The 20,456-nt window shown below is 44.0% G+C and overlaps 1 protein-coding gene across 8 annotated transcripts in view; it reads right to left on the reverse strand.

The window, feature by feature from the left end:
- The window catches only part of LOC135385516 (histone-lysine N-methyltransferase 2C-like), a 148,983-nt gene that overhangs the window by 22,665 nt on the left and 105,862 nt on the right, over positions 1–20,456 (reverse strand). For all 8 annotated transcript variants that reach the window (XM_064614866.1, XM_064614869.1, XM_064614867.1 and 5 more), the window contains 10 exons: positions 19,568–19,829; positions 18,210–18,382; positions 17,418–17,676; positions 5,310–5,660; positions 4,024–4,200; positions 3,759–3,792; positions 3,519–3,688; positions 3,406–3,446; positions 3,035–3,296; positions 2,052–2,206 (listed from right to left, as the gene is read on the reverse strand). In XM_064614866.1, coding sequence (XP_064470936.1) covers positions 2,052–2,206; positions 3,035–3,296; positions 3,406–3,446; positions 3,519–3,688; positions 3,759–3,792; positions 4,024–4,200; positions 5,310–5,660; positions 17,418–17,676; positions 18,210–18,382; positions 19,568–19,829 — 1,884 coding nt within the window. The remainder of the gene's footprint in view (positions 1–2,051; positions 2,207–3,034; positions 3,297–3,405; positions 3,447–3,518; positions 3,689–3,758; positions 3,793–4,023; positions 4,201–5,309; positions 5,661–17,417; positions 17,677–18,209; positions 18,383–19,567; positions 19,830–20,456) is intronic.

The following is a 20,456-nucleotide window of genomic DNA, read 5'->3' on the forward strand; positions in this document are numbered from 1 at the left end:
GCACAGATGTTGACATACATAACTTGCACGTCTCGCTCAGCCACAAAGTTACTCTCAGTTATGTGAATGGCTATGCTGTTATTACAGCTGACTATTTTCGCAAAGTTCAAGATGTAGTGAACACTGCATGTACCGAAGAAAACCTGCGGCCTCAATTAAACTGCTTTTGACACCCATATATTTTTTCCCTCTATAGCAATGACAATCGTACCGAAGGAACTGATGTAATGAAGAAAGACTTCTCATCGTGTAGTTGTGTAGGCATCACATAGTTACTGTAACAACATGCGTCAAAAAGTTCTTATGTTCCTCGAGAACCCGAAGTCGTTTCAAGAAGTAGATGCCCGTAGCACAAAACGTAAGGTTATTGCAAAGATGTCCTGAATCTCCTAACCAGTTCTGCCTGGCATCGTGAAAAAGAAGTTTGGAAGATATGGTTGTGGGTCAAACCAGCACGATGCAGTAAAGACTAAGGACATGCACATATGAAGATACCAATGCCGTGCTTGACAAATGGCTTGATACACTCACACATTAAACATTGTGAACCTTGTGTGGTCTGCTTATCAAAGAGAGAGCATTAAAGCTATAGGATGTGCACTGCTGTATCACTGTTTTGAAAGTGACAATTTTCATTCAAAATTGTTGCATGCCATAAATTTTGCAAGTTTTTCAATTCTCAAAATATGCGAAAATTAGGGGCGCGTGAACGTGGTGGAGACTGTCAAATACTGACGTAGTCAAGTATGTTGTCATCTGGCTAACTTAACCGAAAACGAGGTTGCATGGTATGTAATTTTGCATTAAATGACATCTTTAGTGTACCCCAAGTGATGATATGCAGGATATCCTCCCATACCCCAAGTTATCTAGGTGATACAATCAGGTGCCACAGCATCCTTTCAGAGAGCTTTGCTTGCTCAATCAACTAAACCACGCTGTTCAAATATCATGTTCCCTTTTCGGTAGGGGAACACATGCCACGCTGTGCCTGCAGCGTGGTCCCTGCAGAATGCATAAAACATGTCCTCTGGATATCTGGCAGCTCTGGATAGCTGGCTCAGTCCCTCCTTGGTCCAGTAATTCAATTTTTTTTAAAAATCAACAAATTGCATCTAGCTAGCACACAATTAAGACACTCCTGGTTCTTGAACTTTTCTTTTTTTGCAAGGTGCAAGAACTCAGTAATGACACACCAGCATATCAAAAACGATATGGGGCAAGGTGAAGTGCAAATTCAAGTGTCATTACGAGGGACCATATATAAGTGAGCAAAATTATCGTTTTACGGAAACAGCAGAAAATATTGAACAGCTGCGTTATTAGACACACAAATTACAGTTATTGCCATACTCTGTGCTTATGCAAAGCAGTTATGACATAAGTAGTGCGTGGCTTTAATCTTACTATTGTCACGATAATTTTTGAGATGACAAATACGACCTGGCCATGGCCAGTTTTCAGCAGGTCCACCAGTAGTTCCTTTCACAGGACATGACCCTGTGTCTCAAAATTCCAGCACATACCAACTGACATTTTACACACAAACATTACGTGACATATGCTGCATTGTATAGGAACATGCCTCACTCTAGCTTCAAACTAATTGGGTGCAACATTTACTTTACTACCCTTCCAGGACATTTATCCTCAAAATGGAAATTGCTGAGCAAACAAAACCATAAAATGGAAAGCAAAAATCAAGACAAGTTAACAAAGTTAAGACAAAGTTAAGACAAAAAGACTCCCATCACAGAGTAATGAAAAACTTGGTACGTAAATAGAGAGTCCTTTCGGCTATCACTAATATGCAATGATACAATGCTACAGTTGCTACACTCATTGCCGTAATTTCCTCCTTTTTTTTTCTTTCAGATTGTGCCACACAAATTCCTTAATTATAAACAACCAGATGCAGAAAATTTATCACTATCCAAAACTAGACAGAGTCAAACATCCATCAGGAGGCAGCAAATGCAATCACATATAATCCATTTCAAACTGTTTCAACTCATCTGTCAAAACAGAGGCTTCAGTATAAGTTCACGTACCTGTTCCTCCTTGGGGCTGCCGGAAGACTGGAGCTGCGAAGCCTGCTTCTTGACAGCACCCGAGCGGGAGACCATGATTTCACAGTGGCGGCAGAAACGTTGCTTCCCATCCACCAAGTACTCTGCCTCCTCTTCCAATGTCACCTCCTTGTTTTCTACGGCACACAAAACATCCAATACAGTTGAACCTCAATATAAAGAAACTCACAGGGAGCACAATTTCTTTCATTGTACCAGATAGTTTGTTGTACTGAGCCTGATGAAATATGGCAGTCAGCTGTGGCATTGAATACAAATTATTTCGCTGCACTGCGAATGTCGTCACATGGCATTTCGTTATACCGAGGTTTGACTGTATAACCTTATAGGAGTCTTGTGAAATATCAGAATATGATCCAGTCTTAATATCCACAGGTAAAGCTAGATAAAATAAAAAAACAGGGAGCAGAACGAGGGAGCAGCAACATGGTACTGTCGTAAGTTTGCCGTAGTACTTTTTAGCACACCGCACAATTTCCCAAGTCAAGTGCACGCCTTTCCTCAGAGAAACCTGTGTTGAATGTGCTTTCGCATTTCGACCACTCTGTGGAGCAGGCATTTCAAAGACACCTCCCCACTACAAATGTTATTCAATGAAAAAAAAAAGAAAAAATGTCAGAGCTTAATTGTAAAACTTGACTAGGACTGATTGAACTGACTGCATTTGTACCCTTTTCACACTCTTGTGCAGAACTGAGTCGAACCCAGTTGTTGAACCCAGCTGAGTTGAACTGAGTTGAGTTCAGTTGAGTTGAACTGAACGTTTTAACCTCCCACACTGGATATTTCAAGACTGGCAAGGAGTAAGCTGACAACTTTGGGTTACTGAAAGCGGACTAATATAAAAAGAGCATACGTAGGAGATTTTCTGATGTCAACCACATAAGAAGGCTTGTAGAGAGGTCTCCCTTCAAATACTTTTTTTATTCTGAACCCAAACTCACTGTTACTGTAGAGCCCCAGTTTCTGACTGGGTGGCGTGGTGGTACGCTCGATGATATCGTACGATGACGGGGGTTCTATCTGCAGGAGCTTGGCCAGGGAGCAGAGCACCCCCCTGATGTCACCCACAGCCTCAGAGGTGAGGGTCAGGGTCACAGACACATTGGCAGAGTCCCGCAGTGGTGTAGGAGGTCCACCACCGAACGCTTGACCAGGCAGGCACACCTTTGGACGCACAGCTCCCGGAAACGCATTCTCTTTGTCCTGCGCAGGTAAGACTCACACATTTTGGAATAGTTCACCTCCATCACCAGGTTAGAGCAGCAAAGCCCCGCATCAACTCAACAAGCAATGTCTCAAGAGAGCAACCAACCTTCTCGTCCGTGAATGGCTTTAGTGCAGGAACGGGAACAGCTACATAAAACAAAACAAAGTTGAGCAACATGGCACATCGGATTCAAACATAGAAATGGGAACAAAGGAGACCTTTGACAGGGATGGGCGCGACAATGGGCACCGTGGGGGAGCTGAGGGACCTGGACGAGTCGTTGCTGTCCTCGTCGATGAGCTGGAGGCCACGGAAGTTGTATGGAGCATCAAACATGGCGCTCTCTGGCGACGAGGCGCCCACGATACTGTCGGGACTGTCCACATCACTGCAGGTACACATTCAAAATGTTAAAGGGGAAAAAAAATAAAAATAAAATCAGCTAGGTTCCTACTCACCGGCACCTATTGGAATCCGCACCACCGGAAGTTACTGCAGGAAAGAGGTAAGAAAAAAGGTTACGGCTCACTGTGCTACACTGACAGCTAATACCAAGGGCTAGCATCTGTTCACGCTAATATATCAGAATCAGCATTCAAAGTCACAAAAGGCACAGCAAATCAACAAGAATGTCTAAAACAGACATGTCAAAGACAAAGAACAAAAAATCACAATCACTTCACCGGTACACGCATCAATCATCAATGTGGTGTAATAGGTTACCTCTGGTATGCATGGAGAACTCCTGGTTGTAGAAGCCCCTGAGGGGGGTTGGGGATGGGTTCACGACAGAGGAGGGTGTCACGGGAGGGGGAGGCTGGTCCCCAAAGGGGAATGATGCATACACATCAGCCTGGCTAGGCAGTGTTGCTTTGCCAAAGCTGCCCTTCAGTGGAGTCTCTGCACATAACACAACAAATTTTGTATATCTGCATATACCACCTTTATGTCATAGGGATTCTGTTTTCGTGCTTTAGCCATTTTAAGGATTTATATCTTGTAACCTAGAGTCTACAGGGCTCTAGCCTACATATATATTTAAAGAAATAGAGCTCTCAGAAATCTGTAGCTGTGCAAACTTTATTGCTGCCCTGCAACATGTGTTATGCACATTATCTCGGATTCGTTTATTCGTTCTGGTTGTATCATCCTTTTGCATTCAAATGAGTTTTTTTATCAATACAAATGTACTAGTGCTCACCATACATTTGCATGCACTTGTCTTACAAAGGTAAACCAGTGAAGACGGATGACCGTGGTATTTTAATTTTGCAATTTTTGATGCACGCATTAGCCCCGTACACGAATAATGAAAGAAAATAATGAGAACCCATAAGTCGGTGAGCATGTGAATGCAATACAAATGCACATACAATAGAGGGTTCTAGAGAATTGAAAGCGCCCTCCAATTCTGACTCTGTATTGCTCCATGCCAGCCAATCAAAGTGGAACCTGCCAAGTCAGAGGATGGTACCTTTTACGTACCAACCACTCCCTAAACCTCAAAGGGAGCCCCTTTCCATTTTCCAAAACACATCTATGGCAACCTGGCGAGGAGAGACCTCTCAAATTTTACGCAAGCGCTTCACTGTAGAAGATACACCGTTAATTTTCTCATTTGTAAATGATTAAAAAGAAAGAACGCAGGGAAGTCAGACACCATCGTTGATCACAAAACAGAAGCAAAGCAAACAGCACAATAACACTGTACAAAACATGTGAGCCACTCAATCCTTTCCATTGGTGACAGGTGTTGCCACGATGGCACAGTCGGAGTCCATTGCACTAAAACTCATCTGAAGGAGCCCCATAGCCTGTCCGCAAGATGTACAGGAAGTTGAGTGTGCCAACGATTCTAATTCTCTATTGATCCCTTGCGTGACTCTTGTTGTTGTTTGTGGGTAAATAACATTGGAAATGGAAGGTGATCTTCCATACATCATTCGATATATCGTAATTCAATTTTCCAGTACCATTCCCACATCACGTCAGAAAAGCAAATAACTCACCTCTAAGGTTTAAATCGCCACGGCCAAAAGCCACCCCGATATTGAAGTTTGGCCGGATAAGGGGTTCCAGGATCCGTAGCGGTGGCAGGGCTCTAAGTCGGACCATGAGAGCCTCTACAAAGAGCTCGTAGTCTTCTTCTGCACCTCGGGAGCCCTTGCGGGGCCTCTTGGCCTTTGGCGAGGGCCGAGTGGGGGCCACCGAGGAGGAGGACAACTCGGAGGGTGACACAGTGGTAGGGGGAGGCCGAGGCTTCTTGGGCCGTTTGCGCTGCTGTTGGCGCTTCAGGGCCAGGTCCTCTGCTGTAGGGGGCGGAGGAGTTGGCTCACGTTCCAGCTGGGCACGACGGATGTCTGCACACATAAAAATTTGCAAATTACAGCTACAATGTTTAGAAACCTGCAGGACAGGTGTATACCTTTCCACCCAAAGCAGCTAAATATGATTAAAAAAAGAAAAGAACAACGACGACACACAACCACAATCATCGATTATGCATCAGAATACTTTATGATCAGAAAGCGTGTACACCAAACCAATCGCGTATTTGAAACTTAAAGATTGAGACAGTAGCATAGTTATTGGGAGTAGTGCTCTTTGTGGTATCATCCCCTTTGACCATTCTTGACAAAAATAAAAGCTACAATACAAAGAAAAGGAATTTTAAAAATAAATAAATGTAGCAGTATACAGTTTTGATTAATGGAACATGACACTACACCAGTCCCTGAACAAAAATGAGATTGCGAATGCGAGTAGCGAAGAAAAATCCAGTGAACTTTGAACGGATGGATCACTATATTTTAAACAGGTAGCTTTTACAGCTTTTTTATTCTTTCATAAATGTTAATTAATTAATCGTAAGTTATTCTTTCCTTTTCTTCCGCTTGCGCACATGTTCAGAAGGCGCAAAGGTCATATCGGGTTCTGGAAAAAAATTGTCCCGGGAAAAATGGTCCTGGAAGAAATGGTCCCTGGTTGGGTGGACAGAAATGGTGGTCCCCCAGTGTTCTGTGCACCCAGAAGAACAGGAGCTTCGTTACGAACAGACAATGAAACGGATCATAGCCGACTAAGTTCTATCATTTACCCAACTGATTTGCTGGTATTGAGAGACATAAGCTTTTTTTAAAATTCACATTGATGTTGATGAACAATAAAAGCTGCATGCCATTTGATGAGGAACATAAAAGTGATTACATTCAGTCATTCACTGCACCAGTTGTAGTGAGCAGATTTGTCTGTTCCTTCAGTTACTTTCTCCTTTTTTTTATTCAGTGGAGTACAGACAATGCGACAGGGTTAGGAAGCGGTTCTCCAAGGGCCTGCTGCCTTCAACGTATTTCTGGCAGATAGTTTCGGAAAATAGTACGCACATTCATTTATAAGAGTTACTATTTCAGAGTTAAACAAAATGTCATGTTTTCTATATTTCTACCAGTGAAATAAAATGCATTTAAACGCTTTAAACTGAACTCACCACTCCGAGACTCAGTCTTCACGCTTACTATACGTGGGAGTCGCCCGATGTAGCTCCCCAAGTGGACCTGGCTGCGGGTATTTTCTATTGTTGGTCAGACATGTGTTCTACAGTTGTGCTCTTATATCTTATATGCAGATAAACTTTATCCTCAGTAGAAGCAGAGTTGAGAGGGGTCAAAGAATGAATGAATGGGTGTACAGCTTTTATTATCCATAAACATCCACACAGGAAAGATGCAGGGAACAACTGTAAAACCTGTGCCTGACTAACAGTACAAAATATGAGCATCCAGCATATGATATCACTTTTATATTGCTCATTGAATGGCATGCAGATTTTATTATCCACTAATGCACGAAAAAAAAAAAAAAAAGTATCCCAATTTGAACAAATCAAGAGAGTGAATGGTAACACTTGCTGCAACCATCTGCAACCATGCCCATATTTTCTTACGCACAGATTTTTTCTGCTCACTCCTAGAGACAATATTATCTGGGAACATATTTTTCCGGACTAAATTTTCGAGACCACATTTTCCAGGGTCTAGGACATTTCGGTGTACGGACATTTCGGAGCACGGACGTTTCGGTGCAAAGCGTTACAGCGGCAGGGGATCACTGCAACGCCGGTTCTGGGAAAAATAGTCCCGGGAATGGCTGTCACGATGTCGACATATCGTCGTCATAAACAAAAGGAAGAGGGCGGCTTGGCATCCAAAGTTGTGTTGTCAGGAAATTTGATTTACATAGAGAAGAACGTGCTTTATGTATTTTTGTGCCCTATTATAGCTTTAAAACATAATCTGAATGTGTTCGTGGTCTGTCGTGGCTAAACTTTTGGGGCATTTTCTTCTTTAATATTTTGCGCCCCACGTTCTAGTTGGTGCTGTACAGATATTCATTTTTTAATTTCTTTTTTGAAGAGTAGTTGAAGAATTGCTTTGTCATTTTGTAGTGTGTATTATCTCGAAGAGGGTACCTTCAAGGTACGGATATTATGCAATTTGATTGAGGACGTGTCGGTTACATCTTTGGTGGAATCATATGACAAGACGTTATTCCCATTGTATTCCAAAAAGTTACCAAGTTACCATGTCCCGGTGTTCAGAAGGGAATACAGCAGTTCCTGTGTTCCCGTTTGGATAAAAACTCTGCACCTTTCCGTGGCTCTTCAAGTTTGCATAAATGGAACAAAAGTCTTCAAGCATGAAATAAGCCGTTTTATCGCATCATGGCCATCCCGTGAGGGATCCATGATCTCATCCATTGTGATGAGCTATGTTAAAAATAAACCAGCAAAAAATTGTTGATTATTAAAATTAAATTTATGACTATCACATCTTACTTTAGCAATACATTCCACAACCGCCTCTTCGACATACCTATGAAGCACAAGTGCATAACCCATGAAAGCCCTGCTTTTACTGTTGAAAAGACTACCAGTTTATGGCTCAGCGAGTCTAACAGCCTTTGTTGGGGCACCACGGTAATATTATGTGGTTGTTTAGGCCTTGAAAATACGCGGCAGTCACCGAGGAAAGATTATGTAGGAATACAAGGGGAATAACGTCTAATCAAATGCTTCCACCACAGATGTAACCGGCACGTCCTCAAAAAATGGAATTCAAATTGCATAATATCCGTACCTTGAAGATGCCCCCTAGGGGAATAATACTCACTACAAAAATAAAAAGCAATTCTTCATCTACTCTTGAAGAAAGAGATAAAAAATGAATATCTGTACAGCACCGACCAGAACATGGGGCACAAAATATTAAAAAAGAAAATGCCCCAAAAGTTTAAAAGTCACGACAGACCACGAACACATGCGGATCAGGTCTTCAATCTATAATAGTGCACAAAAATACATAAAGCACGTTCTTCTCTATGTAAACCAAATTTCTTGACAACACTACTTCCAATGCCAACCGCCCCCTTCCCTTTGTTTTATTATGATATGTCGACATTGTGACAACCGTTCCCAGGACCATTTTTCTGGGACCCCTCAGCAACGTTTTACACCGAAACGTCCGTGCACCGAAATGTCCGGATCCTCATTTTCCTTACACACAACCAGGAACCATATTTTTCTAAACCAAATTTTCCGCCCACACAACCAGGGACCATTTTTTGTCTAGACCAGACCAAATTTTCCGTCCACACAACCAGGGAATATATTTTTCGGGACCATTTTTTCCATCCACAGACCAGGGTCAATTTTTTTCCAGACCAAATTTTCCGGGTCCATTTTTTTCCACCCACACAACCAGCGGGACCAAATTTACGGGGACCATTTTTTTTTTCTTATACTCGATCGTATTACAGTCACTACTACATGCAGTGGCATCACCAGGGTATGCGCCACCCGGTGCGGGAGCTATTTGCGTCACCGCCCCATAATGGATCCCTTTCCATACCAGTCGACAAATGACAAATACCACGCGCAGAAAGAAGAAAAAAAAAAAAAAACATCTTCATGTCGTTTCTTGTGTCATCGCGTCGCAGGGGAAAGGAGGAAGCGGCGGTATACGGTATACTAGTGGTGCGGCGCGTCAGTCCCTTCCATCGAGCCACCCGGTACGGATCGCACCCCTTCACCCTCCTAGTGCAACCATAAGGTGACTGCGTGCTGGTTATGACACTTAGTGTCATACGGCACGCACCGACACGCTGCACCATGAGCCACCAGCACGTGTGTTGCGGCACGACATGACCAATACATGTGACGAGACGAAACGAAACTAACGGAGGACAGTTTCGCGATACCTTGTCGCGTTATTAGTCCGTTTCGTTGTTACTATACGTCACGAAGAAAGAAATATTAGAGCCCTTGCTGAATAGTATGCAGTGGGGCCAACGGCATTACACGCGGACGTCACGGCTTGTGGGCGAAAGGATACGGAACATCCTGGTTGCTGCGGCACCTGGTACTTGCCTTTGGTAACACCAGAAGACGGCCAGGATACCCTTTGAGCCTTCGACAAACACGAATAAGTATGCATAACTTGGAAATGGTTTGGCTTGCTAAGTCACGTCTGGCGCCCCTGCACTACATATGCTTCCCGGTTTGCTTCTTCAACACGTGGTCTCGTGAAGAAGAAGAGGCTGTCACCTGCTTCCGCGTGTCGCGCTGATTATACGCTTCTGCACGGCAATCGTTTTTTTTTTCTTTTTTTGCAGGGCTTTGTAAACAAAAAGCTATATGCCGTGATATAATACCGTGTACGCCATACAGTGAGATAAGACGTGTGAACAGCTAATTAGGTGCACAATATATCGGGTGTACAGGACTTCCAACAGGCCCAACTCCATAGAATTCTGAGTTAATTAGGTTAAGGAGTGAGCGTTCGCGACCCTTCCATAAACGGCACAAAAAACTGGCGAATCTCTTATGAAAAAGTTGTCATGATTGTTCGGCAAGTGCAGGGCTGGGCATGTATTACAATACTTTGTATTATAATAGTATTAGTGCAATACATTTTGTATTTGTATTACGTATTATAATACGCAAAAACGCGTATTACACCTATTATAATACTCCAGTAATACTTCTCGGGTTTTGACGTGTTCGTTCAGCCCCTATGCGCTACCAGCATGGTGATAATAGAGTCAGGCGGGTCAGCACACCCCACGTTTTAGGTCATCCGCTCTTTGAACAGCTACTCCTCTGGGGATTTGTCAGTGTACCCTCTGTGGTCATAAAGTTCCCGGGGAAAAAAGGAACAATCAGAAGTGTTTCTAGCTCTGTGTCCAAGGTTAATGTACGGACCAGGACAGATTCCATGATAGGCAAGCCTGAGCGATGGGCAAGAACACGTATACAAACACAAACACGAAGGCTCAAAACCAGCAAGACGTTTAATTGATAACAACGAACTTCATGAACATGTAGACGGTGCGAGGGAAGGCAGAGAGAGGGGTTTACGTGTTCTTGCCCATCGCTCAGGCTTGCCTATCATGGAATTAATCCACCAGCTAGCCTGCATTTACGCCATTCTGTCAATGACTATGACAGACTTCTACTTCTGGTACGCGGGCGGGAAATCTTCGTCCGGGTGTCAGCTCAGGAGGGACAGTTGCCCTCAACCCTGGCTAGTCTCAAAAGGGACAGGTCTTAGACGACGTGTGTCATATTCAATATGTAAATATCCAGGGGGTTTCTTTGTTGGGGCACGTAGTGGGGGAGGGGAAAGAGGAAAATCCAATGTATAAACTGACTTTTTTTGGGGCGGCGATCGCCCAACCGCCCCCCTTCCCTCGATCCACCACCGATTCAAAGATTGAATTTTTGAGAAAATGTTATTAAAGCCAAATAATCAGTAATTCATCTATTGTTTCATACAACAGAACTGTAAATTGTAAAATAAATGTTGTGTATGCCATGGGCCTTTCAAAAAGTCACGTATTCCTTTACTACCATAATACATTACAATACAGTATTATTATTATGTATTATAATATACGTTTTCAGGAAGTATTTGTATTAGTGTTATAATACACGTTTTTGTGGGGTATTATGTATTAGTATTATAATACAAAAAACTAGTATTACTGCCGCAAGTGGCTCGTGATTGTGGTGTCCATTAGAGAGTGGAAGGTCAAAGGGGAGGGTGCCTGGATACCTAAACCCTAGCGTGAGGTCCATAAAATGTCGGATACCCCCGTGGTAAGCTGGGATCCTAGCTTTCTGTGGCAAAAATATCAAAATTCTGTGCTAAAATATCGGAAAACCCATGTTTTTCGAGAACGATTACACACAACACTGGTCCCACGCTGGCATAATAATCCAGCACTGCCACAACTCTCCACGCAAACTGCAGCATGGACAGACGTTTCCTGCAGTAACATCTGGCTCCAATCTGGTCAGGATACGTATTTTCATGCTTGACAAAAAACCTTAAAAAAACAAATGAGGTGACCCCCGAAACTATTTTTGCTGCAGCGTCTTCTGCAACTAATAAAATGAGCTCCTGTGAAAGAACAACGAGTGCAGGTAACATACACAATGCGTGGGGTGAAAAGAGCGTATAGGAGAACGAGGGAATGTGGTCCCCAGGTGCCTGATAAGAGGAAAGAAGAAAAAAAAAGGCAAGAAGTCATGCAAGAAACGTGTCGGCCGTCCACAGTTGCCTTCTCCGACAGTTTTTGTAAATTTGACTGCGAACAGTCAGGCATGGCACAAATTTCGCAGCAACGCGGTGCATCCTCAATTTTTCGGTCCAAATCTCGTAACAAGATCCTACTGATATCCCACACTCTTAAGCAACCTCCCTGATGGTCAGACATCAATTTGCCAGCACCAGGGTGTTGATTTCGTCGACGTGTGGGTCGTCAGTTGACGAGGAAGGACGTCCAGGACGCTCATCGTCTTCAATCGACTGTCGACCACCCTTAAAACGTTCATACCACTTGAAACATGCCGTACACTTCATAGCAACATCACCGTAAGCCGTGTTGAGCATAGCAAATGTTTCAGTCGCAGATTTTCCAAGTTTAACACAAAATTTCACAGCAAGACGTTGCTCCTTCAGGTCATTCATTCTGAAATCCGACAAACAAACAAACAAAAAAAAACAGACTTCACTAAACACCGCGTAGCTAACCAACAAATGCAGATATCTCCAATCGGAAAACGGCGTTTCATCAGCTGATGTATAGAAACCTAGCGACACCAAGCGTATTCCCCTGGAACCAACTGGAGCCGTGGAATTCAAACAGTTTGTGTATTTTTTGGACACACCTCGTATGTTAGAGAGTGCCAACCAGGACGAGAACAATGCTGCAAAGTCGTTTGAAACTGTACTGACTGTTGTTACAGATGATAGCAAGACACATATAGCCTCATAGGCGCCGACTGCGGGGGGGCGCGGGGGCCCTTGCCCCCCCGGAACATGAACTAGGGGGGCGCTGCCTTCCCCGGGAAGTCCCGCTAAGAGGCTGACACCAACCTTTGGGGCTCGGCGCGCCCGGGTCAAAACAGCGAAGAGGCACAAAACCAAAAATGCATCTTGCAATTTGTAAAATATGTATCCTCCCACCATACTCATTATCACAGTAGAAGGTGAGGCGAAGAAACACAGAGGATGACGCAACACATAGCCTGAATTTCGCCCAAAGCAATCAGATCAATGAAACGAAGCAGTCGAAAAGGTACCAGCAGCTGCCAGTGAGGTGTAACGGTAGGATCTTCGGAACGCATATTCGTTGGGAGCGGGTTCAACTCCCACTACTCCATTTCATTGACCATATTCATTATATTGCGCGCATTTCGGGTCAAACACCGAGGATTCAATACATTTTGTTATTTTTGCACTCAGTTTTCAAAGGTGTAATGCCTTCAGTTGTGCACATGTTCACTGTTTACGTTCTCTCTGTTTTTTTCTTTTGTTTTGTTTTTTCTGTTCTTCCTTCCTCTTATTTCTATACCAGTTCTGCATACATCATAGGATCCCGCCAGAGTGTGTGATTCTTCAGCTTTAGTTTGTGTGTTCTTCATTTTTCTTTTGCTTTACTTGCCTTCTTTTTGTTTTTCTTATTCTCTTTGCCTCTTTTGACGTCCCCCTTTCACTTTTTTTTTGGAATAACAAGCCGACATCCATCTGGCTTACCTTTCCTTTCTTTTTTTTTTCTTAATAAACATATCCCCCCATATATGTTTTTCGGGCTTAATTAACTTAGTCAATTCTTAACTTAATTAACTCCTAGAAGGACTTAGCCTATGGCATGATATTCGGTATTGCATATATACAGTCGCCGACCGATTTTTCGGACCCCGATTTTTCGGACATGCTCGATTATTCGGACTCGTTCGCGGAACGGCCGCGGTTCCCATAGAGATTATGTATAAGAACGTCCAAAATTTCGGACGCCGCGCAGCTCCGTCGCTCGATATTTCGGACTATGTTTGCCCAACCCGCGAATTTCTCTGATGGGGTGACGGAAACCATTGGTATCATATGAAATTCGTATCAAAAGAAATCAACCAACAAAAATATTGAAGAAAAAAAAAAGCAGTGTTGATTGTTGATTTTCCATTACTCTTAGTAAAAGAGGTCTCTCGTAGCGCTTTTGAATCGTTTTTGGCCAACGGCCCAGCACGTGCTGTCCGCCCGCGAGTCGCGCGACAGCGTTGTAAAGCGAGCTTCACCTGAAGCACGCGTGCGTTAGGTGAAGCCGACTTGCGGACTTGATGACGGCGGTGCCTCTCTCAGTGCACTTACAGTGACGGAATATCGCTTCGGGAAATAGAAGCTGATGTTATCAGGCAGAGCTGGAAGCGCGTTAGGAAAGCATCGACAAATTTTCCCAGCCTACTAGGGCTTAGTAAAGTTTATTTTGAAGCGAAATTCGTTTTTTCGGACTGCTCGATTATTCAGACTCTTGCGCGATCCCCGCCGAGTCCGAAAAATCGGACGGCGACTGTACATACATTCGATATACATTCGATAGATACAACAAATTTCTTTGTAACAAACATACCAGAATAACGAAGCAATTTTCCTGTCTTTTCCGTCGCATGCGGACTTTTACAACGAAGTTGCGCCCCTAGTTACTGAGAAAATTGGTTGAGAAGAGCGCATGGAGGAGCAGCCCGGTATCCCAGACATCGCATGAGAGCCAACAGCCGTGCTCCAAAGGACTAACACCACGTCAGTCCTTTGGAGCATGGCTGTTGGCTCTCGGGCGTTGTCGAGCGGAGCACGTGCCGGCTCGTGGTATAAGTTCACAGAGAAAAAAAATTAAGGCATGGGCAGCTCCATTCAGCCGACGGGAGACTTTGCAGGCTCGCGCTGCACGAGAGGAGGTTTTTGTCATCCCCTACTTCGCCCCAGAAAAGTTTTGGAGCCCCCTCCATGCTCCTTTAATGTGCACGTGCTCAAACCGAGAACAGTGAATTGGGGTCGCTGCACTCCATAGCGATGACCTCATCACAGAGCAACTGGTAAAATTCCACTCTTGACCACTGCTGCCAAAATGAGCATGACATCATGCACGGCCAGTACGTGTAAGAAGACGTTGGACCACATCTAGTTAACAGCTGTAGGCCTAAGGCGATACCACAATGCCAAGCGCACCGGCAACTGCCAAGCGAAAGCACGCCACGCTAAAGGAACGCTAAAGAAGAACATTGCTGTTCTGGGGGCTGTCGACTGTGGGTGCAAAAAGTGCTAAGTTGCGAAAGAGTTTGGAATTAGTCCGTCGACACTCGCCACTTTTCTGATGGATCGTAGCAAGCTGGAGAAAGAGTATCAGAGCAACGAGGGGCCACCAGCACGGAAAAGAATCCGAGGTGCCAATTTCGAGGACACTGACAAGGAAGTCTACAAATGGTTTCTGGAGGTGAGATCTCAAGGTATTCCAGTTTCAGGACCTATGTTGTGTGCAAAGACAAGAGACTTCGCCATTATATACAACGTCAACGAAAAATTCGGGGCTACGCAAGGCTGGCTTCATGCCTTCTGTTCTCGGCATGATGCTGTGTGCAAAAATGTGACTGGAGAGGATAAGTCAACTCTGACGGACATCATACAAGGATGGCGAGAGAAAGAACTGGTGGAGCTACTGTCACATTATGATGCAGATGACATCTTTAACGTAGACGAAACCACACTTTTCTACAACTTGTTACTGCAGCGTACATTGACCGTGAAGGGCGACAAGTGCAAAGGTGGCAGAAGGTCCAAGGAAAGAATCAATGTCTCATTTTGCTGCAATATGACCGGGACGACAAAGCTGAAGCCCCTCGTCATAGGGGAGTAGCGGAAGCCGCACGCACGCAGCCTTCCAGTGGACTACTACTGGAACACGAAGGCGTGGATGACAGCGGCAATTTTTGCGGAATGGTTGGTCCGACTAGACCGAAGAATGAGAGACGAAAACAGGAGGATTGCTGTCGTCATAGACAATTGCTCGGCCCACTCGAAGCCTCCAAAGATGAGCCACGTGAAAGTTGTGCTTCTCCCACCCAACTGCACAACACTCCTTCAGCCCGTTGACCAAGGGATAATTCGTTCAGTCAAGTGTCACCACAGAAGGCGCTTGCTCGAGCAAATTCTCATTAACATACAAGTGAAAGTTCCCAGGCTAACAAAAATCGACGTTTGTCAAGCTATTGAGATGACAACGGGAGCGTGCGGCACGAGGTGGTTCAGAACTGTTGGCGAAAGCCCGGGTTCATTCAAGCAGAGCTTGTGCAAGACAGCTGCAAAGAGGCTGAATCTCTACAGAAGGTGTGGGAGGAGTATGGAGTTTGCTTCGATATCCCAGAAGCAGTCATCATTGCGGACTACGTGTGTGTGGATGACGGAGTTACTGTACGACCGGAAGTCATGGATGCAGAGATTTGTGCAGAAGTGCAAATGGAAAAACAAACGAACAGGAGCGAAAGCCACGACGAAGAAAGTGACAAAGAGGAAGAAGGACTTCATATGCCAAAAGTGACTGCAGTGGAAGCCGTGCAGATGATCGATACAATTCATCGTTTTCTTTCTTCCTGCACTGACGTGCCAGACGCGCAGTTCAAGAACCTGGACAACCTCCGTATGTTCTGTTTGCAAAATGAGATAAAATCATTCGTCCAAAAAAAGCTCACAGACTTTTTCACACAGAAATAAATGTGTTCATACGTGTTCCCGGTAAGCATATTTACGTTTTTGTTACGATGCTGGTGCATATCGAAACCGAAACTACGTGGCACACTGCTGGCGCCACCATTTGCCACAGTCAGTAAGCGCGATGGTAAACATACATGGTGTAACCGCCATTGCTGCTGCAAGCTGCCGATGACATGTGAGGTAGTTGTAAATACGCGTGTTTCTTTCTCTCTTCTTCTTCTTCTTTTTTTTTGTTTGTGCCAATTGTGCGGTCAGTGAACTATATGAGGGCCAGGTAGTAATCATAAGTTGCAGTCAGTTCAAAATTTCATGGTTTAGAGATACCAAGCAGTCTTGCGACACTACTACAAGGGCTGCGAACTGGTGGAGTTACTTTATACATAGACCGCAACGTTTAACTGTTGCATTATGACAGACATCCTCTTTGACGAATTTACCTTTACAACAAATTTTTTTCATGGTCTCCTGAGTTTCGTTATAAAGGAGTTTGACTGTACTTGTATTCAATTCGTATTTGAGAATTTGAATATTCGTACACCTCTATTATTTGACTCAAACTTGGAAACCTATCGAACTATTCGCACGGCCCTAAGAGGTATGTTTGTTGGAATAAATAAATTTTCATGATACACAATTGCTACATTGAGTATTTTAGTTGTCTTGTCTCAAAACTCTGCTCACATCCTGTTTGTTATTCTTTTTTCCTCCCTCACTTTTATGACTAGGAAGTATGAAGTGTTCACTGTAAGACCCATTCATGTAATAGTGGAAATCATCAAAAAAAAAAAAAAGAAAAGAAGAGGATCGTCCACTCATGAAGGATAGAATATCCAGAGTAGACATATCCATACAGCTCAGGACCAAGCCTCAAACAATTAGTTGTTCCTACAATCTTTGTTTTAAGTGCAGGTATACTCCCAAGTGGTTGAGCGAGATGTTAGTAGAAACACCTGCCACTATGTTGCTGCTCGCATATAAAAGGTGGCTCTGAAATAACCAAAAGGTACGACTCACCCAGGTAGGATAGCTTGCGACCCTTGCTCTCTTCCATCTTGTCCCCATCTGTCAGTGTGTGTGCGGATGCGGACGCCGGTGGCGTCGTTGTTGATGGCAGGATTTCAGTCGTGGCACTGCCTGGTGTTGGCTTTTGGTCCACACTTCCCTCTGCCTGAGCAATGACAACTGGTTGAGATGGCTGGGTCGAGCACACATCAGCAGCCTGCACGGGCACTGCCACAGGCTTGCTTGCTGGAGCTGTGCTGCCTTTCTCTGGCTGCAATACAAGGTGAATCACAAGAGGTGAGTTGACAGGAACGAAAGTCATTTCCACAAGTTTTTCTCAATGTTCTGCGCCGAATTTGTCAGCAGTTACGTAAAAACTACAGGTTCTCCAGCTGAAGGTCAAATTAAAGTTGTCATAGAGTCGAGCCCATTTAGTATGATATTCGATAAAACTTCGATATCACAATAGTGGTAACGGCGGCTGTGTTGTCTTTGGAAAAGCTGTCGACATAAATCTGCGTCAATCTAGAGCTAGATAAAATGCTTACTTTTAGGCTTACTCGTTTGCGCAAAAACTGTGGAAAACACAAAGACTAAGTTCGTAAATTAGCAAGGGTGCGCTAAACAGTTTGCTTAGTGTGCACCCGTAACGTGAGTATACCTGTGCTACCCATGGACATAGCACGGGGACGTATGTAACCTGCAGCAAGACTGATTTTCTACCCACAAATCGCAACTTGCGCCCATGCTAATTTGTTTGGGAACTTTGTCTAGCAGACATATGACGTGGTGTACTGTACGTACCTCAACTGTGTCAGCTTCAGACGTCTGTGTTTCAGCAGAAGGGCAGTTCTGGAGCAACTGCTTGAGAAGGACGTTCTGCTCATTAGACATCATGCTGTCAATACTGTCTGCATTCACAGCACAACCTCCTAGGGATGGCTTTTCGTCCACTTCTGGGGTCAACATTTCTGCACCTACGTGGCAATGCAGCTTTGTTAACACGAACTTTCAACAGTACAGTCACCGGCCAATTTTTCTAACTGCAGGGATCTGGGCTTTCCAATTTTTTTACAAAACTAGCGGCTTCATCAAATGCCCCAGAGGACCGACCCATTTCCACTTCCAATACTTCAGACCATTTCTTAAAAGAATTACTTGGTTGTTTGTACGCATTTCGCCCTGGTCTTGCTTTGTTTTGCTCACTGATGCAAGCATGCACCGAAGACAAAAAAAAAAAAAAACAGTTTGAGTGTTCTCCGTACACACTCTAGAAACAAAGTGGATTTTTGTCATTGACTAGAAATTTGAACTGCTCAATAGCACGGACTTATGCCTTTATGGATAATATGAACGAGCCGAGGATGCATATCAGGAAAACTTCTGGCCACATTACGAGTCAGCATTTCGCAAGGTGGCTTCACCTAACGCATGCATGCTTTATGGAAGCTTGCTTTACAACTGACCTCTTTCACTGACAGTAATGGAAAATGAACAGTCACTGTCTATTTTCTTGCCTAAATTTTTATTTTGGAATAATTCTTTTGATACGAATTTCGGATGATATGAATGTTTTCTGCTACCCCGTGAGATTTGTATCATCAAGATTCTACTGTATTATTCACCTGAAGGCCCATCTTTCAACAGAAACTTAAAATCTTGTAACAGATTTTTTACACGTTTTTCAAGTCGTCTTGTTAATGCCTCACGTAATTTGCACCCCCAACCTTTGAGTCAGTTTTTGGTAAAAAAAAGTGCGCAAATTATGCGAGTAGACACGGTACCTCGTATTTTAAAGGGTAGTGGTAGGACCTCCTTTGTCTCACATCTCACGTCCTCCTTTGTAACAAGCTTCACACGACATTTTGGCATTATTGATTTGACGGAGATGAAAATTAAGCTAATTAATGGAATTACGTAAATTTTATCTAGTTAATAAAATAATCTAAACTGAATTAAAAGTTGCAAAAAAAAAAAAAAAAAAATCTAGACCCAAAACCAATGACTCCAGCAGAGAGAGCCCCTCTCTAGGTTTCCTCCTGGACTACCCTGTTTATGACAGACCTTCTGCTGTCCTAGCAGTGGTTTATGGAGAACTTAAATGTCCCATATATTTCCTGCGAGATGTACAATGTATTAATAGTAGAGCGAGTAGTGCTCACCTCCTGCACACGCCGCTTCAACAGGTGTCGCTTCCACTTTGACCACTGCAGGAGGTGCCGCTGTAGGAGGCTCCATCACTGGTACAGCTTGCAGGGTAGGTGTCCCGGGAGGTGGTGTCACCAGCACCCTCTGTTCAGGGGTGACATCGCAAGAGTTACTCCCCCCTTGGTCCCCCTGGGACGTGGGGCTGGGTTCGCAAAGGCCGTCCGCTTGCTGCGGTGTGCGACGCTCCACGTCCTCCCCAACGTCCGTCTCCTCCTCCTGATGCCCAAACACGGAACGGACAAAAAAGGGAACCGAAAAGAAGGAAAGAGAACCATGCTCACACCATAAGCATGCGCGCGAGACTTGCATCAAGTTCGAGGCAGTCCAAAAGTCGAGAAAAAATAAAACAGACACGGATGCAACAAGCAACTCCTATATTAGTACAGGGTTCGCCAAGATAAACTTTAGGGTCTGTAATGGAGATAAAACAAATAAAAACAGTGTCGGTAAAGTAGATGTTAGATGACGTATTATGCACCAAAACTTTATATCGATACTGCCACTTGGCCCGTTTCTCTGCGGATAAATTGTGGAAATTAAAAAACCGCCGCTGCCTTAACATTTTCAATCTGCTATACCTCCTACGCCTATATCCTATCATCGGCTATACCTATGCGCGGCGTTGCAGACGACATCGAATCCATATTAATGCGATATGAGAAGTTCAGTTCCACTTGTTCACTTGGTTTTGTTATTGTCTGCAACGCCGAGTTCGACCGTGTCGACATCTGATGGAAGGAGCTGAAACACAGGTATAGCCGACTGGAAATGTTAAAGCAGCGGCGTTTTTTTAAATTCTACTATTTATTCGGAGAGAAACGTACCAAGTGGCAGTATCGATAA

This window comes from Ornithodoros turicata, chromosome 2 (assembly GCF_037126465.1).
Source record: "Ornithodoros turicata isolate Travis chromosome 2, ASM3712646v1, whole genome shotgun sequence".
Lineage (NCBI taxonomy): Eukaryota > Metazoa > Arthropoda > Arachnida > Ixodida > Argasidae > Ornithodoros > Ornithodoros turicata.